This window comes from Varroa destructor, unplaced genomic scaffold (genome assembly GCF_002443255.2).
Source record: "Varroa destructor unplaced genomic scaffold, Vdes_3.0 BEIS01000001.1, whole genome shotgun sequence".
NCBI lineage: Eukaryota > Metazoa > Arthropoda > Arachnida > Mesostigmata > Varroidae > Varroa > Varroa destructor.
In genome coordinates, this window is record NW_019211454.1 from 45,318,308 (window position 1) to 45,340,701 (window position 22,394).

The following is a 22,394-nucleotide window of genomic DNA, read 5'->3' on the forward strand; positions in this document are numbered from 1 at the left end:
CGCCAGCCGCAGCTCCCGTCATCATTATCATTGTCGTCGTCATCGACATCGACTAGCAGCAGCAGCAGCAGCAGCGGGAGCCGGGCAGCCTCGGCGCAAAAACGACCCAGCCATACAACAGCGGTCGTCCAAGCCAACCGACATAGACCAAGCGAGCAGGCAAACCTGCGACTAAGAGGAGTAATGACGGCGCCAGTAATGGCGCAGCGGCTGCGGCGCGGCCCACCAACTACACGCACAGGACACACGTCGACACAGACGCAGCCCAGCGGGGTCCCATGGCCGAGCAGAGTTAGCAGTCCGGCCAAACGCTTCCATGCCAGCAGGTCACAGCCAAACAGCGGCGGCAACGGCGGCTGGCGAAAGGCCAGTCGGCCTCCCAGCCCGCCATTTACACACGGACGCAGTCACAATCACAGTTTGCCAGGCTCCGGAGTATTGTCACTTAGCCAGAGTAGGCTAGTAGGCAGAGAGATACACGGAAGGACTCCGTGTTTCTTGTCTATTTGGTACGTGTGTGAATGTATGTGGGCGCGTTTGTGTGTGTGTTACGACCTGTGCACTGGCGATAACCGCGCTGTCGGCACATCTATCGGATTGTTGTGGCTGTCGGATATCTATGAGCGGAATAGCGTATGGCTTATGGCTGAATGCGTTCCAAGCATGGTCTGCTGTTGAGCTGGGTGTGTGGCTATACCGCGCCCTGTAATACTACAGACCGCGGCCGCAAAATCCTCTACTAGTAGAAATTAGCAGCGCCGTCTCCGCCGCGGTAACGGCCACCTTCGGCCGCCACTTCAGCCGACGCCGCCGTCGCTGAAGATGCCCAGCTTGCAGCTGCTGCTGCTGCTACTGCTACCGCCACCCCGCTGAGGCGGTTGCTGCTACGCCTCAGGCGCTTCTACGGGGCCATCGCCGGCGACACAACAACTAACGAACGAGCCACATGAAGGGCCTTGCTCGACGCTTGAAGGTGCCGCTGACCGTTGCAATCGTGGCTAATACTATGGATCGTGATAGTGTCACGAAATGTTGTACGCCTGCCGACCTGCCAAGGGAATGACGAGCCGCACTGGGCCTACTCAAGCGGCTACGTCGAAACATGATAGCGACATGCGGCTGACACAAGGCTAGAACTATATCGACCACAGGCGGTGGTTGAGTGAAAAAAAGGAGAACGTCGAGCGGGCATAGTCGTACACTCGTAGGGGGACAGTCGTAGAACCTAAAAATATTAGCTAAATGTTTGGTAGGATATGAAAACGAGTCATAAAACGAATGACTTGAAATGACGTTGTATTTACTGCACTGGGAAGAGATTCACGGCAAGAACAATTGTAGGGCTAAGCGTGTCGAGTAGGCGGTGGCGGCGTAATTTTGAAGGAGGCAACGAAACCACAAAGCGGAAATTTTTGTGAGTGACGCAAGGTATCGGAATATGTTCCTAATTTAAGGTGCTGTGGTTTGATGTGGAAATGACAAGTATCTAAAGACTAGGGCTGGCTTTACGCGTGTTATTGATAACAAAAATAATTCGCTTTCAGGACAGTAGCAGTGGCAAATGTCCCGCGACTGAGTTGTCTCCAAATAAGTCAACATGGTGACATGTTTACCTATGAACGTTACGGGTTTGTGAACCATATGCTATGGAAATCGGGGGTTAGACACTGGACTCGTGCAGTAGGGAAGCCAGCTGCTTAATACAATCAATGCCACCAATGGCTGTTCCACACATACAACTCGAAATATGTAATTCAAATTTCTCCAGGCCATTTTAAGGCTTAGGGTTTGGGAAAAAATTTCATTTAAGCATAAGCACCACATATGCTCAGATGAAACGACATAATTAGTCCATTATAAGGTAGACAAACATATCTGTCGATCTCTATATTGTCTTCCGTACGTCATCAACAGGATCTCTCGGAAAAATGCCTTACTACTGTATATCAACAACCGACATGTCCTTTCCGTTAGTTATTAGTAAATGTAGCTATAAGAATTGCAGCGCTTCGTTATTATATTTTCGCGATTGCAATTACAGTTACTTCCGATGTGACCAAACATTTACAGCTTAGGGGGTAACGTAAGGTTGTATGAAATATATTTTTGTAACACTCACTCCGGATGTCACTATAACGACAAAGCAATGCAAGGACCTCTTTAATTTTTGTCACTACGGGCTAGATTTTTCGAACAGGCATAATAGCAAATGTCGTAATCAAAATTAAAAGCTAAATCATCTTGCCTGGCCAATTTGAGGAAAATGCTTCGAGGATATATAAGCTCTCTAGATTGTTGGGTTTATACTGTATCGTGGCTTACCATTATCGACTGTACAAACACAGATTTCTGATGTTCCGGTATTTGAGTCAGCCATTATTCGAATACGTTCTTTGTTGACGATCATGACGACGATTGTGGTCATTAAATAATGTAACCAGCTTAGCAGGAAATGTTTACAGGAAGAATTCTTGGCTAAATTACACATGACCGTTATCGGTCAGAAGGGAGATATTTTTCTGTTAAGAAACTAATCTAAACCACGCAAGGAACACTCCCATGCTATATGCTGAAATAATTTTAAATAGTTTAACTGCCTGGATATACACGACCCACTCTGGGGGGTTCTTCATTTTTAACGTCGTACTATACAACCCGAAGTGACAATGCCTTATAACATCAGGTTACCGCTGCGCCACCTTCAAGAGCAGCCGTTAACTGATTTATCCTCTTCTTTTTTGGGTGAGCAGCTTTTCGCTTTTTCATGCTAAAAGGATTGAGTTCTACACAGAAAAGGAAATGGTCCATTTAACACCCTATTTGTCTTAAAGATAAGGACATTGGTATTTTTCATATCTCGAAAATTTCAGAGCCGTTATAAACCATGCCGATAACTATACGGAAACAGTGTGAAAAGACAGGAGCATAACTTGTGAGGTTAAAGAATAAACTCTGTAGGGCAAATAAGCGGACTGATAAATTTATTCAGATAAAACATCTCTCAGTGTGTCACTATGATATCTTTTCTCATTGTCAAATTTCAATTAACTTAGCTTATTTACTGGAAATTAGAGTATGATTCAAATATCTTAGTGGTTTAAAATGAGCTTATGCATGTTTGTCTCTTCGGTAGCATAAAATGCGATACGTATTACAATGTTATAAGCTGTTTAAATTCAAACAGTGTCCACTCATTTAGTTAATTGAACCTAATAATTTGTTTTAAACTATTATACATGTTCGTCAATTTCGTGTGCGGTTTTTTCTAAAGATCAACTCTTTTGTGAGAGCAACTCTGAGTAAATAATTAATCCAGATAAAAGTTGAAGATGCTTGAATTCGGCGCTCCCGCGAAGCAGACGCAGCCGACTTCGTCTCTTTTCTTCTCTTTCTTCGATTTTTCAAGATCGCCCGCACCACGAACGAGCAGAACATAAACAATCAAAACAGCTTTAGAATGCATTTATTCATTTGTTTGATGCATTTTGTTTTGGTTGTCGAATCGTCCAAAGCGCTCTCAATTCAGCCAGTTGGAACCAATATCTTCTCCGAACACCGCACGGTTGGTTTTACGTAACTATCAAGGATTGTTAACCCTGCTACATTTCTGGCGTGTGTTAAATCGAATCCATGCTTCACTGTCAAAAAGGTTGATCTGCAATTAATTATAGTGAAATGCACTTGTAGGTGTCTAAAATGTGATTGCGTATGAGATCCAATGAGAATGTGCGTATACTGATAAAAAAAAGACGTGTCTACGTTTATAAAAATATCAAACATCGTCTTTATTGAGTTAATCGTTGAACTTTTGTTACCTGTGCTGTTGGTGGACGCTGTTCGCGTTCTGTACGGGTGGAATGTCTTTATATGTCGATGTAATTCTTTGTTGTCACTGTCAAAGTGAGTCATTTCAGTAATTTCGTGTCGTTTGCTGCAATCGGTGTGTATTTGTGCCCGCGTTTTATTTTCAGGAGATTGAGAAGATCTCAGGCTGAACCCGATTTTCATATTGGGAAGGATGCGTGGGGACCTCCATATAGATCAAGACCTGTATGGGTTGCCTGTGCCTCTAAATGAACGATGCCGTGAACTCGCGAATCACCGGTTCTTTATTCATGGACGGGAACAACAACTTGTCATCGAATCCCTGACGACCGGTTGTGGAGATTTGGAAGCAAAGAGTGTGTACAAACACTCGAATATGACGGCCATATCTTTCAATAACTATAATCGGTTCAAACACTATCGATAATATGACCTTGCTCTAAATTCAGATCATTTAATGTAATCATCCACAATATAAATTAAAAAAAAAATTCTATTCAATTTTTAGGTAGTTAAGTAGATCAGATTTTACCTTTGCTATTAAAACCGCTTCACTCATCTATCAATTATTGGGCAGTAACCCCAAGTATAATCTACCGATATATCTTACCTAGCGGCATTGTTGACGTTGTATTGTGGGCATTAAGTGTAATTCTTGGAAGGTGATCTTAGTTCTAACATATCCGGGAAAATTTTCTGTCCGGTAAATTGTCCCTTTTAGTCGGCAAACTTAGGTGAGACATATGAAAACACAAAAGATATAAAACAACTTTGGATTATAGCGTTTCTCCTCAAATTTAGAGCCTGTTTAGAAACCGAAAAGGTGTAGGAAACACTCATGTTCTCTATGTTATTTTCAAGGCCATTGTGATCTAGAATATGCATTTGTCAAAAACATAATAACTAATAATGTTACGGGCAATCAAATAGACACTGAGGGCCCGCGACTTCTTTGTATCCGCTAGACTTGTGGCAGTTGTTTGTGCTCTACAGAAAATAATACGCTTGCGCAATCATTGCGTTTGATGATATGGCTGTCAATCGAATGTTACATACTATAGCGCTGTTTTTTAACACCTTCTTCGCGCCTCCGGTGTATTTATTTATGTTAACATTTTAGCAACGAAAGTGGATCGCTTCAAGCTGAGATGGCAGCATGGCAACAGGGGAGCTACAAGTTGGTGGGTCATATTAAACTCGTCGAAACCAGAATTTGCGCCGGATTTTATCTTTAATGACGGCTTTTTGCCTCAAATAACCAAGCTACCGTCGCTCGCTACCTGGGACGTGCGCCGGAAGAATGCCCTCGTTAAGGTATTGTAAAACAGGCATTTTATCTTATATCTAAAGTCATATATAGATCTTATATATAAAGATATAGTATACCTAAACATAAGATTGGGCAACTAGGATCTTCCCAGTCTACCAGTTCAAGTACTTTGTTAGCGTTAACATTGATTTATTAGGATACGGCTGTGACATGACCACGACTGGTGCTGGGCAAAATAATATAGCCCAAATATGACGTCAATATAAACACATTTGTTTTTATTCTAATTTTTAAATTCGACACCCGTCTGGAACACCTCAGTAGTAGACTCCTATCCGTTTCCTTTGCTGCTTGAATTTCTTCCATCGAAAAGAAATAAAATGTAAGTTTTTATCGATTACCTCGATCGCCTAACACGTTCCACAGAAATACGTATATCTTTCCTAAAGCTATCCACTCGAACGGAAAGTGTCATAGTTCTTCATTAAAAATATCAGTGAACTCGTTCAAAAGTCAAAGATATCAATCGTTCTCATCATTTATAATTTCTTAACAATCCTGATCCTTTATACTCTTAAGCTTAACTGGATTTTTCAGTGTTTTAATAATTGCATTTATGTCAAGGCCATTATGTACCAGATGATTTAAGCGACAAGTGTACAGCCGTTGAGTACTGCAATTTCGCTCTTCGTATAATGTAGGCATTGTGGATTATGTTCTGAGACGACGTCGCTAGTTCAGTTGACATTCCTTTTTATAAATCTCTACCTTAGAATCAATGCTCAACAATATTTAAAGGTTTACCTTAACATCAATTTAATAAGTATGTGCAACTTTTATAAAAAAATACGCGCTACTCTCGCTAAAAGAAAACAAAACCAAGCTCAGTCAAAACCGAAATTTCAGTGCAGCTTACAAAAATTAAAAAAACAATCAAGATTGTCTCCTTCTAGTTGATACGGTCATTCATGCTAGAAGACAATGTAACTGTATGAGTTATCTTTACAAACATTCTTTATAATAAAACGCAGTATTTTGAACTATTGGCACATGGAAAACCTGTTTTTAATTCATCTACGGTTTATTATCAGTAGCAAGAATATGTGCGTAATATACATAGCTTGTTTCGATAGCGGCACGTGAAAAAGGGTACTTTCCACCGGTACCTCCTTTACCATTTACATTAAAGCGATGTATTCACATTCTCCTCTATTTAAGTTTTATTCTTCGGCAATTCTTGTATTGCATAGGTGCTTGAAGAACTTATTTCCGAGTTGATACTCTACGAATTGCGGCAGATACCTGAAGGGTGTCGGCGCGAGTATGAACATTTGCTAAACAGCGCATACGTGGACAAGCGATTCTGTTCGGCTAGTGTGCCGCACGGTTTGTCAGAACTCGCAGATTTCTGGATCCGTGTGTACTTCGACAATGATCCTGTGCTATTCGCTGATCTTCGCTGCAAACTGGTACGCAGTTTAAATGTAGACAGTTGTTTCAAGCAATATCGTAGCAAAGGTATATCTACCGAAAGAACTATAGTGGTTACCCATGATCTTTTAAATCGGCAGAAATCCGACAAAAACTGCAAATCAAATTTGCTGTTCGTTCTGTGATGTTACCTTCAGAGTGGAGCAATGGGGCGTTTATGTTCGCTAACTTTGGACATGTCGCCTATCCTAAAAAAGGCACTAGGCCAGTTCGGGCAAGACTTCTCGGAAACTTCTTTGGAAAGGGTTGTAAGCAAGGTTTACGGGGAGATCGCAGCGGGTCTAGAGGCAGAAAAAAGAAGCATGACCCACCGTAGGGAAGTCCTCAGCGCAATTTTGACTCTACAGGGTATGTATGTATGATATCTGTCCTAAGTGCGTGATCCACTCAGATGGAACGAGGGGAAATGTGTATTAGATACTCTTGTAGCTTTTCCGGTCGTAGTTTTAAGGGAAAGCTAAGACTAATCGTTTTCGTTCAGAAAATTTCAAGCCACGGTTCGATAACATACTACAGACATTTACTGCTATTATTACCTGTACATTGTTATCCGGTGCGAAATTCATGTAGGAGTGCACTAGTGCACTAATATGAAATGATTTTTCGGGCAGGCGCTGATACACACAATTGAATTTATTATAATATACGTTTAAGGACACTATAAAATAGGAAGGTTGTAGCCTTATATGTTACACATTACAGTATGTAAGGCCTGTTAATTTAATAATTAATGTCAAAACAAGACACGCAAATCATAAGAAGCAATGCGCATGCGCACCTTTTCTCGTTCAGCTGGTCAAAAACAGTTGATTTGCGTTTAGATTAGACGACTTGCGGTGATCTCGTTCGTACTTTGCAGATTGAAGTACAAGCCCTCGCCCGTTGTGTTCGCCATGTTATTAAATATCCTTCCGCTATTCGTTATTATACGTAATCATGTGGTCCTGCGTTTTAGGTGATTCACTGCTGGAAGCGGATATAGAATGCTTCCGTCATGCTCATCTCCTGTTGAAGCACGGGAAGGTGTATATCGAAGTTCGTATCGAGTTGCCAGCACGTTTTCGTGAGGGAAACGACAGCATCCACGTGACTGCTGAGGACGTCTATTATATGAATTGTAGATGCGAGAAGGAAGTCAGTGTGAACAGTGAAGCACAAATAAACGCGTTGGAAATCGCACAAATTATCATGGAAGAAACCGAATCGATAACAGCCGCTACGGCTCATAAGGTCATAGAACTTAACTCAATATAGTCTAAAGTATGATTAGAGATATTTTTTACTGATATTTTTTACTAAAAACTAGAGCAAACGCGATGCATTCGAGCCACCATTTCAAAACCAGTCGTCCGCGGCTACATTTGTGCACTGCTATTGAGAACAAAATCCAAGATCTGGTTTTTCTGTCGATCAGCGTGACGCTCTGCTGTTTTGTATGTGAAATCTCGTGCGTCTTAAATTATTCATGAAATAATTCTCTATTTCTTGCGATAAAAAGGTATAGTGTTAGATGTACGCTGCAATAAATCTGCGGTTCGCAGCGGTTGAGCTCTTCGAAAAGTTGAGTGAAACGCAAAAAATAAAAATGCAGATGGTACTTTTTACTGTCGCTTATGTGCTTGTTCAGCGGGTAGAACCAACGGCGGATACCAATATCGATAATGTAGTACACGTGTGTTAATTAATGGTTAAATAAAAATGGGCAGGTGCGATTTCATGTACGAGAGGACAAAGCAACATTTGTTTTTTGTTTTAGTTATCGTTATGAAATGTCTATACATAAGTAAACAACCAAACTATGTGATAAAACCTACCTGTTCGCGGATTTTTTTCTATACGCTGAGTCCATGCTTAAACTATGATAGTAGGGTTACTTTTTTCAACTTTCGTATTTCATGGTACCCTTTGAAATGCCGCTACTAGTGCCGCAGTTCGTGTCCGAATTCGCCCCTAGCTACGAAATCATTCAGGGTTCTGATAGCCTAGGTCAATGAAAATTACCGAAATGTGAACTGAGGCCGGGCTCAGGAGAGATAGCGGCAAAAGTCGCTATTGCAAAAACCTATCTCACACAAATAAGGATTGCCGACGAACGTTAACGTTATTTTTGTTGCTTTATCCTTTCCTTAAAATTATTCACAGATATACGTTGATTTTTAAATACTTTTTTTCTTGCATCTATAATGTATGTACGTTCAGTTGATACATCTCTTTCTCTCTCTCTCTCTCTATATATAATCATAATAAATAAATAAATAAATAAATATATATATATATATATATATATATATTTATTTATTATTATAAGCAACACAGCGTTTTAGAAGTACGTTTTTCTTGTTGCTGTTGTATCCATCATTACTGTGATCATTGCAGTCGCTGCTTCTGCAATAGTATTTTTTACCAAAAACCTGTAAAGTTTTGTCATTAAAATGATAATTATAGCTTAAAATCTGAGAGAAAGTTAACCGAGCCAAAGTTACAGAGTGAGTGCTTGCTCTGCAGTTCTGTGCTAATGCAGCCAATACTTTTAGTTAAGTCATATCATGTCGTAACCGTCGGCATATTCATACGTTCGAAACAGTTCTCTCGTTTTATGCATCCTCTCTTTACCGTTGTCCAGTATTTTCTCTTAGCACATTAGTTTCTCATACCGTCAGTAAACATCCAACGAACATAATTCAAAAAAATGTGTTTTCTATACAGAAAGTTACGTTGCCACTGAGAGGTGGTTCAGCGCCCACTGCCTCAGCACTGAGACATGCAATAGCTCAACCGATGGCGGAGCGTTTGTACTGGTGACGTGCGAGCATCATTATTAGCAGGGTCTGCAAGAAACAGATTGCTGCGTTTAGTATTGTTTTCAGTTTATTAAACGTTTGAGCTCCTGAGATTTCAAGTTACATACCGTATATACTAAGCTGGTTTTGTTTTTGGAAAAGTTAACTGTGGAGTAAATGTAATGTCTCGCTGTTTTATATTTCTACTTTTTTGGGAAAAAAGCGCCTTCAATATGCTTATGTCGTTACGTTACGATATGTAAATCACAAGTTGTTGATGTGGCCAATATGCATAAGGTACATTTTGGTGGATTTGGCTAGCCAGAACTGATTTTCTTGACCGAATGATTTCTTTTTTTCCCGAAGAGGTCTTGCAGGGTAATATCTCATTATATCAATTAAATGCTCGCAACCTAAACAATGTCTGCTTCTATAGTAAACGATTTAACGTATATAGCGACTGTGCTGTTTTGTCGTCGCTTCGGGTAACGACATTCAAATATTTAGCGCCGTCGCTGCTGTGACAACGTTAAATAACGGCATTATGATAACAGCTGCGGGCATTGCCATATACGTGTAAATATGTTAAGTAATGCGATTTCGCTCACTTGTCAGTGTACAACTAATTACTGTTGTAGTAATAAATTAACAGCGCCCCAGCGAGCACACATCATTTTTTATTTAATTTTCGTTCGTTTTGTAATCATCATCATTATTATTGTTTTCCCAGCAGATAAAGTCGGTAGAGGTCGCATCAATACCGGCTATTCCTCACCCGTTACTAGGCCAATAGCGAATTTCGAATTTCGTATTCTTGAGCAATAGTTACTTCGGGCCCGTTAAGGAGATACGGGGAAATCAAGGAGCTTATTTATAAAAGCTTATTGAACCACTCTAACATGAAAGAAAAAAGAAGAGCTTGTAAAATAATGACTTATACAACGCTGTACAACAACGATATAATCATGACGCTTTTATAAAACGTTTGACAAATACTGCAAGATTTGAAATCGTTTTAAAGAAGGAATATATTGCCAAAAATGGTAGTAAAGAATAACCACCAAGAAGATTTTTTGTAACATACTGATGAAGCGAAGGTAAACCACGAGCGATCGAGCCATTTACCAAGATCTAAGATGTAGCATATAGAGAACAATAATGCTATGACGCCGTTTCGTTCGGGATATTTATGTAGTATAGTTGATCAAGTTTACTTTGAGGGAAAGAATAACACATTTGACGGGATGTAAATAAACAATTACGGATTATTATGACGTAGTTTAAATAAATTTAAATGGTCAATTTTCGCACAACCCTGTCATATATATATTTACCTGCGAAAATGTTCGCTTGAAGACTGACCCACTGTGGCACAATGAGAACATCCTTTTTTTCAAAATTGACGCTTTTGATGTAAGCGATGAAATTATAGTTCATACCAATAAGACGCCCACGCTGTCGCTGCAATGGCACCGATCGTTCGGCGAACTGGATTTGACAAGCTCAACGCAATATGACCTCAACGTGGTTGCAGTTGCTCAGTTGTAGTCGTTATGTACTAAATGAATGGCACAAGGGCGTCTTAAGCAGCGCCTCTTTTAAGGTGTTGCACTGAGTCTATTTGAATTATACCGTTTCGAGGGGAGTGCTAACGATGGATTCGTCAATGCAAAAAGCAACTCTATACATAAATGTTTGTCTTTGAGTCAGTCCAATTGCGGGACTTTAAACATGTCGCTTGCAAAACGGGACATTGTGGGCCCGTACCGTTAAAAACGCCAGGATGTTCTGTTTGCCTTTCCTAGAGAGCCGCCTTTATGCCAAGAGAGTCTGCTGCGATTATGGACTAAATCCAGAATGACTGCTATCTTTGCTGACGGTTAATTTTAGAAAAAAAAAAGTCCTTGAAAAAAGGAGAAAAGTCTTTGCAGAGACCTAAATAGCTCATAACATCTCACTTCAACAAGTCACAAAAGAGAGTTTCTAGGTTAAACACTTCCATATCATTTGCTCTCGATGACGGAAACTAGCAACACTAGGAGTTTCTTTTTTGTGAGTTGCTGCCGAAGTTACAAGAGCTCATGCACCGTAGCGGAGCGTGTTATCTTCCTGAAAATTCCTGAGATGGTTGACAATACTCAGCCGTAGATACCGCCAAAGAGTAACGGTATTTCGTTTCGAAGACGCTTTTTAAGTCGAGATACCAAAAGAAACAAGCTACGCGACTTCGACGTCATTTGTTTCTTTTGTTTCTAATGTTTCAGTTCAGCGGAGGTGCATATCGCCATGTATGAAGCTAAACGAAATATATTCGTCGATCTTCTGGCGACGTCTGATCTCATTTTTTTCGTCATGGACGCCCCGCCAATGGGAATACCGGAGAAATCCTCGACTGTGAATTTAAACCCCTTCAAGAATGTGATCACAGTTGGCAAGGATCTTGGTAGTATCCTATTATGGATTCGCCTTAGAGCGACGTAAACTGTTCTAAAAGCGATAAGAAATATGCAGAATAAGAAGGATGCAGAATCAAGTCCAAGTATCATCCCCAACAAAATACGCACTTATCTGTAGTTAGATTAAAAGCGGTGTTTTTGTTTTTCAGATAGAAGAGATTCAAGGCCGACCTCTTTATGACGGGCTCATATTGATGCCCTGTAACCTGCAAAATTCCCTCATGTGCCGAACGGACTCGTACAGCCGCCTTTGCCGAATCGATCGCTGAACGATTGACAAGTCTTTTGATAACTTCGGCCCAGAATAGTCACAAACTTTGTGATAATCTCATTAAAAGTTTGAAGCTTGGACCGTACAGTAAGCTGCTTTTTTATGATTCCCACACAAGGCCATTTCGAAACTAACGGGTCATTTCTAATTATAATAGTAATTTCTAATTATAACAGCGTGTGCTAAGAGCACACGCTGTTATGATTCCAATAGAGCCGTATACAGGGTTATCCTGAAGAAGTGTTTGCTATCATTTTCTTTGTCACTAGACATTAAGTTTGACCCTGTATTTGATCGAAAAAAGGAAACTACATGCTCTACACGCATTACTTCCTTCTAGTAGAAGGGCAGTACGAATGTGTGTCGACATAGCTATAATAACCTCAGCACACTCACTTAAAATTGATTTGTAGGGAACGAAACAAGCTACCTTTTTGGAAACTATCTCGCGCAGTTTGCCCTTTTAGCCCAATGGTATTGTTTTTACACGAATTTACTTAAAGAATCAGTCATGCTACAAATCAAAACAAGCGTTTACCAATAGCTAGCGACATTGTCGTGAAAATCGTGTTCACGCATCGCGAAAATTTATGAGGATCCATCTTCACAGGTTTGCCAAATATACGAAACCATATTATTTACAATTAGCCCTCTAAGTCTAGTCCTAACAAATGATTTGTTTTGATAAGGCAAAATGTACATGGTAGATGGAACGCCGAAGTTAATCCTACCTTTATCCTAAATAGCTCGTTGGGGTGGCAACGCGCCGTTTCGTGCATCATCATTGAACTGTTTCTTCTTCGGGTTTTTCCTCAGTTAGCTACATAGCGCAAGAACTACACATGGCCGGTTGGCTGCCTTAAGACAAACTTTGCGGTCCCTATGTACAGTCACCAGCTAGAACCTATTTCATCCTTTTTTTTGTTTTAGTTGCCTTCTGCAAGACAACAAAGCAGCAAAGTACAAACGTCTTAGACCATTCGTTTTAATAGTTAAGCCGTACATCAAAAAATATCTTTATCTTCGACAAGCAAGCTTTTTTTTTTTAATTTAAGCTAAGCCCTGCGATAACCTAAGAGAAACTTTATCCCAGGTAAACGTTCGAGATCTCCAGCAAAAGCGCAAATATCATTTGTGAAATCAGCAATGCAAATAGATGCGTTGTTAGTTAGCCGGCGAAATTCAGTTAAGACCTACGTACTGTGCGTCAAACCATTCTAAAGTCGTTCTTTTTTCGCCTGTTGTCATTTACTTTGCTGCACAACTATGAGTGATCGAACCCAAAGGTACGGACCTGTGTCGCACGATTCCTGATCGAGTTGACAAAAATCACTCTCACTAGATGAACTTCGGGTAGTAGTCTCTTCGAGTGCTGCCCTACCGCCGAATGGTCTTTCTAATGAGTCCTGTGAGCTTGCATCCTTACCAACTCTTCGAATATCCCACGGCTCTTGAAATTTTGCCGCTGGCAGCGGTACACAGTGAGTTGAGTTAAAGTCGAACAAGTGTCGCCGAGCGAGATAAAGGATTAACTTTACCTGTAAATTAAACAAGAAAATAAGCGTAACACCTCTTACGATATAAAGAGAGTTAGGTTTATCTCTAATAGTCGATTCAAAATCGATACGACGATGCTTTACATTACAAAATGCTCAGAAATATACCATAATTATCCCTAGATGACGATCACAAATTACTTCTTTTACTCTAAAACACCTGCACAACCTTCACCGTCGTTTATTTGACGCGCATAGTTCACTTTTGAGAAATGCTTAAGAATGAAACCCCGTCGGTAATTGATATATACGTCAATTGATCTTACGTACGCTTTATCTATATGTTCTGTGTATTGTACTCTTCAAACCTTTTGCTCGGAGGTGAGCTGTGCGCCAAAATCGAGCGGATAGCTGTCTCCTGCGTCAACGGCTTTGCGAAGCCATCGCTCACATTCGGCATCATCCACCTGTTGTTCTTCGTAAAGAATTTTTTGATGGGATCTATCCCCCGAAAGCCACTCAGCTAGGACCCAGGCGCTTTCATCGGTGATCACTGCTGGGAACCGATGCCGAAGAACCTTTGTCACGAGGTCATTCACACGGTTTGAGCCTAGTCGATTATTGATGTCCTGTTTCAGCACAACGGTAAATCAAAATGTTGATACCCTGGTAACATTTTTAGGCCTGATTCATCTGTGGCTGCGTAACTCTTAGTTCAACAATTGATAGTACGTAGTTAACCTTCCGTGAGTCATCTAAAATGGTCAAAGTCTTGAACTGAAATTGTTAATTAGAATTTAGCTGTCCAGAGATAAACAAATGATATGCACATTTGATAGTCACGTGCCTTGCCTCTTTCCTATGCGACCGACAAAAATTCGAATTGCGAATTAAACACCAAAGCCAATTAATCTAGCTAGGTGAATGACATATTTTTACGTTACTTACCGTTGAGATGATTTCGTCGTTGGTTCGTCTATACATAAGGATAGGTCCTGAATATCGATTTGTTTGCTCGGCGTTGTTCAAGTTAAAGTAGTCGGCTACGGTGCGGACCACTATCGGTCCAATCGAGCCTGGCATCTTCGAGGCAGCCAGGGGAACAACGTCATCGAACGTTGCGTCGAGAATCAAACCTGATTGTTTACAGATTAAAACGACTTAAAAGTTATAAAATTTGGGAGAAGTTGAATACTTACCACTACGCTTGTTCTTCGTAAATTAGTATGTTTATTTGTTGATCGTAACATAAAAAGATGTCAGTGAATACCTTTGATTTCAGGGTAGTTCATGGCGCACCAAGAAGCAGTGTATGCTCCTATAGACCAAGCGTACAAAATGATATTATCTGGTGTGAATCCCAGGCGATAGATAGCAAACTGCATAACCACATCTATTGCATTCTGTTCCTGTGCAGGAAACGGTAGCCCCTGTAAATTATAGACCGTAACGAACATCTCGACGATAACTACAAACGAGCCTTATTTATTACGTCATAAAATTTGGATAACTTGGTAAGTGGTCTAGAGATATGTTTCGTGTTACTCTGACAACAACAGTACTACAACGGATGAAGTAGGCGGTAGCGCTCGGTACTTGAAACCAGGAGGCCTCAGGTTTTAATTTAATACACACTGGGTACATGCAAATCGACGCGGCTTTGCACTCGAGAATTCACTGATAAAATATCGTTCTTATTATATAGATAATACGTGTACAGTTCTTCTGCTGGAAAAGGCTAGTCGTCTAAAGCAATGTTTAAGAGCATTACTAAATGTGAAACTTGGAAATATTCAGAACATGTGCATAATCAACGAATTGTATAGACTGTAAACAGAACGTGAGTCCTAATGTATTGCGAAGGCCATTTAAAACCATGATCTAATACGTTTAGACAGTAAAATGTAACGTTTTGAAACATGTGCTAATTGTTATTGCTGCAACTATTGTATACGTATTGCTGTTGCATATGCAGTGATGGCGGTTGTAGGAACCAGTCACTGAGCGAAATGGTAAAAGCTTATCGAATTCATCTACGTAAATACTACTCACCGTGCTGCCAGCGAATCCTGGATGATTCCAGCCGAGGACGGAGTACTGTGCGTCGATAGGCGTCGCTGTGATACCCACCTCGTAGAATCCTGCGTTACCTTCGCAACACACAACCAAAGTTCGGCCTTGTGGTGCCTCGTTCGCTCCGCGTCGATCTACGAATACTGTATCAATGAAATTCCCATCCCTTGTGGCCAGCTTGTATCTTCTTGCCTGATGCTACATAAACAAAGCCCGGCAATTAGCAATAAGTTTTCTCATGTCGAGAGGGTTTGTTACTTGAAGTAATGAGTCGAAGCTTATATTTTTGCACGCATCGATCTTGACTTCTCATTATACACACTGGTAGTAATCTGCAACTTAGAATCTTGTTAGTTAAAATTGCCAGAATTACTCTAAACAGCGATTTATCAAAGAAACGGAAGTGCTTTTATCTCTTCTTAACTATTTGACATTGATTTACTTGATGGGTCAAGGTGCACCTTGTATATACCTGCTCCATAAGCTTAGCACGTCCCTCAAGCAACATTGGCCCAATGGCTGCCTGGAAAAGTTTGACGGCCCCGGGGTACATCATGTGTCGACCAAAAGAATGAATACACAGGTAACCGACGAAACGTAACGGCAGGTCACGTACAAGGACCAAGAAAACGCCCGAATTAGAACGGGATCTCGGAGCTACAACCACGCGGGGTTTGTCCTTTGAGCTGAAATCAATGTTAACAATAGCAGTTGAAAAGCCGACACACAGATTGACGTGCGCGTCAAATTTTTCGTATACGTATAGCGCAGGGTTTCGTGTAAAGAGTATAGTTTAGTATTATTTTACAACCTTCGGCATGCCTATAGCTAAATCGAAAAATCTACATGATAGATCAGCTAGATGTTAGACACTTGATTATCGTATGTCACCAAATTTTCTGAATTTACCAATCAATTTACCCAATTTGCCTATTCAGATAAGTAATACAATCTGGCAGTAATATCTGTGAAGTACTTTTGTATTTGACTGAAACTTTGGCTCTTGCATTAAAGGTCATTCAGAATCGGACAAGTCTCCCTAAACAAAACTCCGTTATGCAATGCGCTTCAGTACATAAAAATAAAGGACAAATAACTAACAAGGCAAGTAATCGCTGGCTATAAATGAAATACTATGTTTTTATGACTGATGCTATTACTATATATCTAAACTATTTTTCTAACGGAACAAATAAAAAAAAAAAGTAGTGTAGCATCTGAGCTCAATATGCGAATGTATATTATCAGTCGATTATTGTAATTTACACCCTTCGACACGGTCTTGCGATTAAACGTACTTGAATGTGTAGTGTCATAAAAGCAATCGATCAGTATATGTTCAATAATAGAATACGTACGTAAAATATGTAAACAAAAACCCTGAGACAAAGTTACTGATACATTTTAGGTATAAAACAATGTTCCTGAATTTACCATTGTTGCTTTACAAATAAATAACCAGTTTTCTCATCGAAATAATCCTAATAGCAACCATAATAATACGGCAACTACTTAGTGTATCGGAATAGGAAGCATATACATATATATCCTTTTTATCATATACATACTGCATCGATATGCTTATCTATAAGAAATATTAATGTAAAGAAAGCTAATATTTTTTATATATTCGATTTCATACACATATGAATACACACGCACCTTTCGACGTCGTTCCAACTGAAGTCAACAGGCCAAGCGTCGAAGTCTCCGTCAAAAGCACATAAAGCCGCCCTATTTTTTTGAGCCTCATCGAGCGCTGCGATAAATTTTAGGTAATCGCGATTTGCACAGCGACCCATCCCCCGAAGACACAGCGTTCCCACCCACACCACTACAACAACCGATGCCAACCTGCGTTACATTATAAACATCAGCAAAAACCAACCGTACTCAATAACATGGCGCAGTCTGGATAATAACACTTTCTTTAGCGGGCCCGCGCTCCTGTAGGTAGGATTTACATATTCGAAAGAAAAATATTTACACTGCTGCTGCAATACACATTTACAGTGTATTCTAATTTACAGTGTGTTCTAATTAACTAGGAATTACACTATTTCTAATTTATATTACGCGCTTTAAATGCACGCATTTGTAATAATTGTTATTTTCTAGGCGCAGATATATCTGTATAAATTGCAGATAAGATAAAGCTTCACTAAAGAAGCTACGCGTTTTCACCAAAAACTTAAGTTAGAAACATTCTTACACATAAAACCTATAAACTACTCTTGGTATGATTATAGACCGGCGGAAAATCTGAGTAGACTGACGTGGATACGCTGTAAGTGAATTTTTCAAACGCTTTACGTCAAATAATAATTCGTGTCAATAAAGAATATTTGTTGGTCGTTTATTTTACTGTACCTCGACAGGTAGTAAAATCCTTCAAGAGTGCAGAATCCCCGACGATATAGGACGTATGCAATCACTGGAGATGTGAATGCGGCTAACGACCACGCAAACGAAAGCTGAAACGTCACAGAAAAAAATCGCTTTTACGCTTAAATATCCATAAGTATATGAGCTGAAACATGCAAGCTTATTCTTATGGTATCGATCCGGTTGTAATATCTACGTGCAGTGCCTAAGTAAATCATGAATACATACGGAATAAAATAACTTATCGATTGCGTGACTACGTAGCGAAACTTAGATGTAGGCTGTAATGTAACACTTAACTTACATATGATTAATATGATTGCGCTGAGGCAACGTTTCTAGTTAGGATGTACCGAATTAGCTTGAATCAAAATCGTGACCTACCAAAAAGCTTCACTGACCTATTCCCGAACAATGCTCATAGTTTTATTATTTGTAACGATGCACTTTAGATAGACAGTTTATAGCATTGAAAAAAGACGGTCGAGGTATGTGTCAGAAACTTAGGGTGATTTAAGTGTTTATTGATGTATTTTAAACAATCGTTTGAATTGGTGCCACGACATATACATATCGTTTTTGTGTTCATAGAAAAAGATCTCTATTACCCTTGCTTCAATAAAATGTGTACTTCCGTCCAATATGTGCGTAGATTCGTCGATAGATAGAAAACATTACTTCAAGCTACAAGCAAATTATGACAAAGCTAACTGAAGGCGTGGAAAAAATTCGAAGAAGTTTTACTTTGTTTTGCATATGTCGAAGCAAGACAGATGCCGAGGCAAAGAATTTCGAATACCGATTTAGATAAGTTATTATGTAATTCAAAAGGCAAAAACAATTTTAACACGTAGCGGTTTCATGCGCGACTTTAGGCATCGGGGTATGCACATAACTAGTGAGAGTCATTCGGCTGATGAAGCCACCGTGGCTTGATTGTCATACCTGGTCTGTCGCTGTGCTCACTAAGTTGTTCGTAGCTATACGTGGGATATACTCAGTGCTGGCTATTAAGATCAATTTAATTTCGAGCATTAATGTTAACCACAGCTGGTAGGTATAAAAAACGAGTAACAAAAAAAAGTTTCTATATGCAAGAAAACGGAAATGTTTGTATAGCTTGACGTTCATGTGTCGCATAGAATGTATCTCTTGAAGCAGTTCTTGTAATAGACCTCTATGCCGAGTGCAGGTACGATAAGGATCCCTTTGTTTGAAAAAAAAAATAAAAACTGTTTACAACATCATATCATTAGTCATTATGTAGCCTCTTATTTACCTTAGCCATTTCATGTTAAGTCGTTCAATCTCCCAACTAGGCCTTGAATCAAAAATTTTCCGCCAATTTCCACATGTTTTTTTTAATACAAGAGGAGGTTAACATGGCAATGATCTCTTAATTCAAAGAAAGAAGACCTTAATTGCTAAACATTGTTTTTGATAGAAAAGTCCATAATTCCATTAGGATAGATAGTATTGGCTATTTCAATCTGTCTTTCATCTACTTCTAGAAATCACGTATTTCTAAAAGATGCGCATCAATTAGTCAAAAGAAATGATAACCTTTGAAAAGCAGGATACCTTTGGAAATAATTACTCCAACCGCTCCAAAAAGCATTGACACGCCTTTAAGTGCTCTTGGAGGAAGTGCGAGAGATAACAAGATTAACGGCAAACAACGCACAACTTCTACACTACCAAAAGAATCAATCAAGATCCCAATCATCTGTATCGATATCTGGATAGCATGTCAGAAGTAGACGAGTAATAGCACCCGCATAACATCGTCCACAGTAACGTTCTACACAGCTACAGGGATTTGAGTAGCTAATTGCAGTTATCGATATTGTAGTAAAGGATGAGCTTAGTTCATCCTCAAGCACAAGTTTAACTCAAAAAGCTGGAATTTGTTTAATGTTCATTGCTATTTGACTACATATAGTAAAGGTCAACGTACTTTTCAGCATTTGTGTTTCTAGAAAATACAGATAAGCAGAGACTAACTCGAAATAGAATTTCATGCCGATATCATTCATCATTTTAACGAAACAAATTGATTTGTCAATTTCAAATGATGAACTGTGGATTAAGAAGCGGCGATGCATCCCCGTTAGTGTGTTGGCAAGCACTTCAAAGCAGATAAGAAACAATGGAGTGGAGTATCACATCAGCGTGAGGTCTGATAGCTAATAGACAGAAATTGTATAAGAAACAGCGTCTCTTTATTCGGACGCCGAAATTACCGCTTATTAAGCTACTTATCGTTGTATCCGGTAAGGAAGAAGAGAGAACAAGGCACCGCCATACGAAATAAACATAAGTGCTTCGTTTACCACACATAGATAACACATGTATCGATGTTAGTTTTTGACTTTAGGAAACGTAGTTTCCACCTGTTACGTCACCGACTCAGCTGACTTGCCAGGGAATCGATTTTAACCACCTAGATGACCACACTTACACGTGGCTTATACGTATGCTTAATTTATTGTTATCATACGTATTATAACATAAAGCACTCACGGCGTATCCCAGAGAACGGATGATGTTGTCCGAGTACGCCTCTAAGCAATTCGGTTCGTACAGTTTCCCCTGAAATAAAAAAAAAAAACGTAATTGTAATGATTAAATAAAATTTTAATAAGTTTAACTTGAACCCGTCGGGTACGGTGATATATTTTGGCTTACATAATGTAAGTTCATAATTAGCTAAGTACTACCTTTGTACGCTACGTTAAGATTATGATAGCAACAAAGATACGTAAATCTGACATGACATGTTTTACGCAAAGTTTTGCTTTAATGCGTTAAGCAAATTGTCAGTTCGATCGGAAAACCACTCTTTGTATATCGCGTAACAAGGATGGTGTTTGTATCAAGACACTCACTCTGGAGGCAACAGCCCGTGGCTAATCATTGAAACAATTTTTTGATTTTTGGAAAACTTTAGAGGAAGCTTTCGGTTGTGCGAAGGAAATTGGCCTAGGCGTTTAGTCAGCTTGCCGACGTTAATACGCGCAATGCCATTATGACGCGTTGTCTGAGATGAATTCTGGAAGGTTATCTGTCTCCTACACCATTAAAAGTTCCATGATAAAAGAGTGAAATTTTGGGAGGAACTGATCGACAGGCCGAGAAGAACCATGTCAAGATTTTAGATTTAAAATGAATTCTGTTTTGTCACGCCTTACTTTTTCGTCCAACCGCTTATCACGTGGACGACATATTGTCTTTTTTCGCACGAATTAAAAGGATTTACACCATAAACCGTTTGAAAACTGCTAAATGTTTCCTGCATACTGCTGCTATTAATACAAACCTGTGAGGTATTTGTTTTGTAAATTCTGTAAAGGCGTGGGCCTGAGATGCATTTGAGGATCCATCCGATACCCATCTCGACCACAGGCGTAATGCAATAATGCCGACTGAAGCCGTGTCCTTTTTCCAGTTACTAGAAGATTATAACTTGTCTGTGGCGATTTTATTCGTCTATCGCCGTCTTTCACTCTTTTATGTCAGGGGCCCGTTCACGCTGCAGCGCATGACATAGTACAGTACACACGCACACACATACACACACCCACAAGTTTAGTAGATCATCAATTACCTCAAAAAGGTACCACGTAGCACTCTCATATATGAAACAACAAATAGATCGGTAACACAGGATTGACACTCGGCGATATCCCTCGCAATACCTTCAAGCAACTGGTAAAACCATCAACCGTAAAACACAGTCTTACACAGATTGGCATCGCAGAATTCCGTTTCAAGGGCTGACAATCTGACGGTCAGTGGCTGCGCTTGCCCGTTAACGAAGAAGCACTTCCCTGTGAAATGTCAGCTGACAGGTGTTGCTTTCCCTGCAGCAGCGGAGCGAGCTACTGCTTTTCCGATGCTGGCGCTCCACGTCAGATTCAGGTAGCGTAGCAGCCCTTCGATGTAAACCTTATTCGCTCTATTTGTTGCTTCTTGAAGCGTCTGGACACCAAATCGAGGTGAAACAACAGCAACAACAGCAGTCCGGTATAGCTATGGGTATAGGCAGGTTATGACAACAGCTTAACTCGTCGATTTCCGGCTCCTTAAGCTGCCTTTTCTTCCTGCTGCTTCAATGACTCGTCATTCCGAGTAGAGTTGCGTTTATATGCTTGTGGCTTGGCTGTGCGCCCCTCGCTAACAGCAAGCAACAGTAGCAGAAGGAATAACTGGAAGGCGAGTTCGCCGTTTTGCGTAGCTTTACCGTGTACCACTACCGCTAGCAGCAGTAGTGGCGCTTATACCAGGGCAGGGTGCTCACTAAGCTAGACAGGCCACAATAGCTAAGAGGAGGTTGATATTGCTCGG

The 22,394-nt window shown here is 40.1% G+C and overlaps 2 protein-coding genes and 1 long non-coding RNA gene across 7 annotated transcripts; 2 read left to right on the forward strand and 1 right to left on the reverse strand.

Annotated features, from left to right (window-relative positions):
- The first annotated feature begins 568 nt into the window (after positions 1-568).
- Positions 569-8,319, forward strand: LOC111248318 (BRISC and BRCA1-A complex member 2-like). 5 transcript variants are annotated; one of them, XM_022800470.2, is made up of 6 exons: positions 569-1,428; positions 3,972-4,181; positions 4,946-5,139; positions 6,346-6,564; positions 6,724-6,934; positions 7,542-8,319. In XM_022800470.2, the coding sequence occupies exons 2-6, from the start codon at positions 4,019-4,021 to the stop codon at positions 7,838-7,840; spliced, it is 1,086 nt and encodes a 361-aa protein (XP_022656205.1). In that variant the 5' UTR covers positions 569-1,428; positions 3,972-4,018; the 3' UTR covers positions 7,841-8,319. The 5 variants fall into 5 exon arrangements, with proteins under 5 accessions (XP_022656205.1, XP_022656222.1, XP_022656213.1 ...); XM_022800487.2 differs by having other exon boundaries at positions 569-1,414; XM_022800478.2 differs by lacking the exon at positions 569-1,428 and adding an exon at positions 3,291-3,726.
- Positions 7,197-22,389, reverse strand: LOC111248293 (phosphatidylserine lipase ABHD16A). Its single transcript, XM_022800385.2, has 13 exons — positions 21,791-22,389; positions 21,367-21,579; positions 20,571-20,639; positions 18,033-18,136; positions 17,325-17,516; positions 16,135-16,348; positions 15,642-15,860; positions 14,860-15,019; positions 14,538-14,725; positions 13,958-14,218; positions 13,388-13,631; positions 12,825-13,030; positions 7,197-9,414 (listed from the first exon to the last, which is right to left on the reverse strand). Exons 2-12 carry the CDS (start codon positions 21,439-21,441, stop codon positions 13,020-13,022), a joined length of 1,737 nt encoding a protein of 578 aa, XP_022656120.1. The 5' UTR covers positions 21,442-21,579; positions 21,791-22,389; the 3' UTR covers positions 7,197-9,414; positions 12,825-13,019.
- LOC147758699 (uncharacterized) lies at positions 11,555-13,446 on the forward strand. Its single transcript, XR_015318331.1, has 3 exons — positions 11,555-11,809; positions 11,972-12,180; positions 13,365-13,446. It is a non-coding gene; the product is annotated as an uncharacterized LOC147758699 (long non-coding RNA).
- Positions 22,390-22,394: the final 5 nt, after the last annotated feature.

Coding starts and splice junctions, on each gene's coding strand:
- LOC111248318 (XM_022800470.2), top strand. CDS start 4,019: ATGCGTGGGGACCTCCATATAGATCAAGACCTGTATGGGTTGCCTGTG. Junction 5,140..6,345: donor GGAAGAATGCCCTCGTTAAG/GTATTGTAAAAC, acceptor TGTATTGCATAG/GTGCTTGAAGAACTTATTTC. Junction 6,565..6,723: donor CTGATCTTCGCTGCAAACTG/GTACGCAGTTTA, acceptor TGTTACCTTCAG/AGTGGAGCAATGGGGCGTTT.
- LOC111248293 (XM_022800385.2), bottom strand. CDS start 21,441: ATGGGTATCGGATGGATCCTCAAATGCATCTCAGGCCCACGCCTTTAC. Junction 20,640..21,366: donor ACAAAACAAATACCTCACAG/GTTTGTATTAAT, acceptor TTTTTATTTCAG/GGGAAACTGTACGAACCGAA. Junction 15,861..16,134: donor GTGCTAAGCTTATGGAGCAG/GTATATACAAGG, acceptor TTGTTTATGTAG/CATCAGGCAAGAAGATACAA.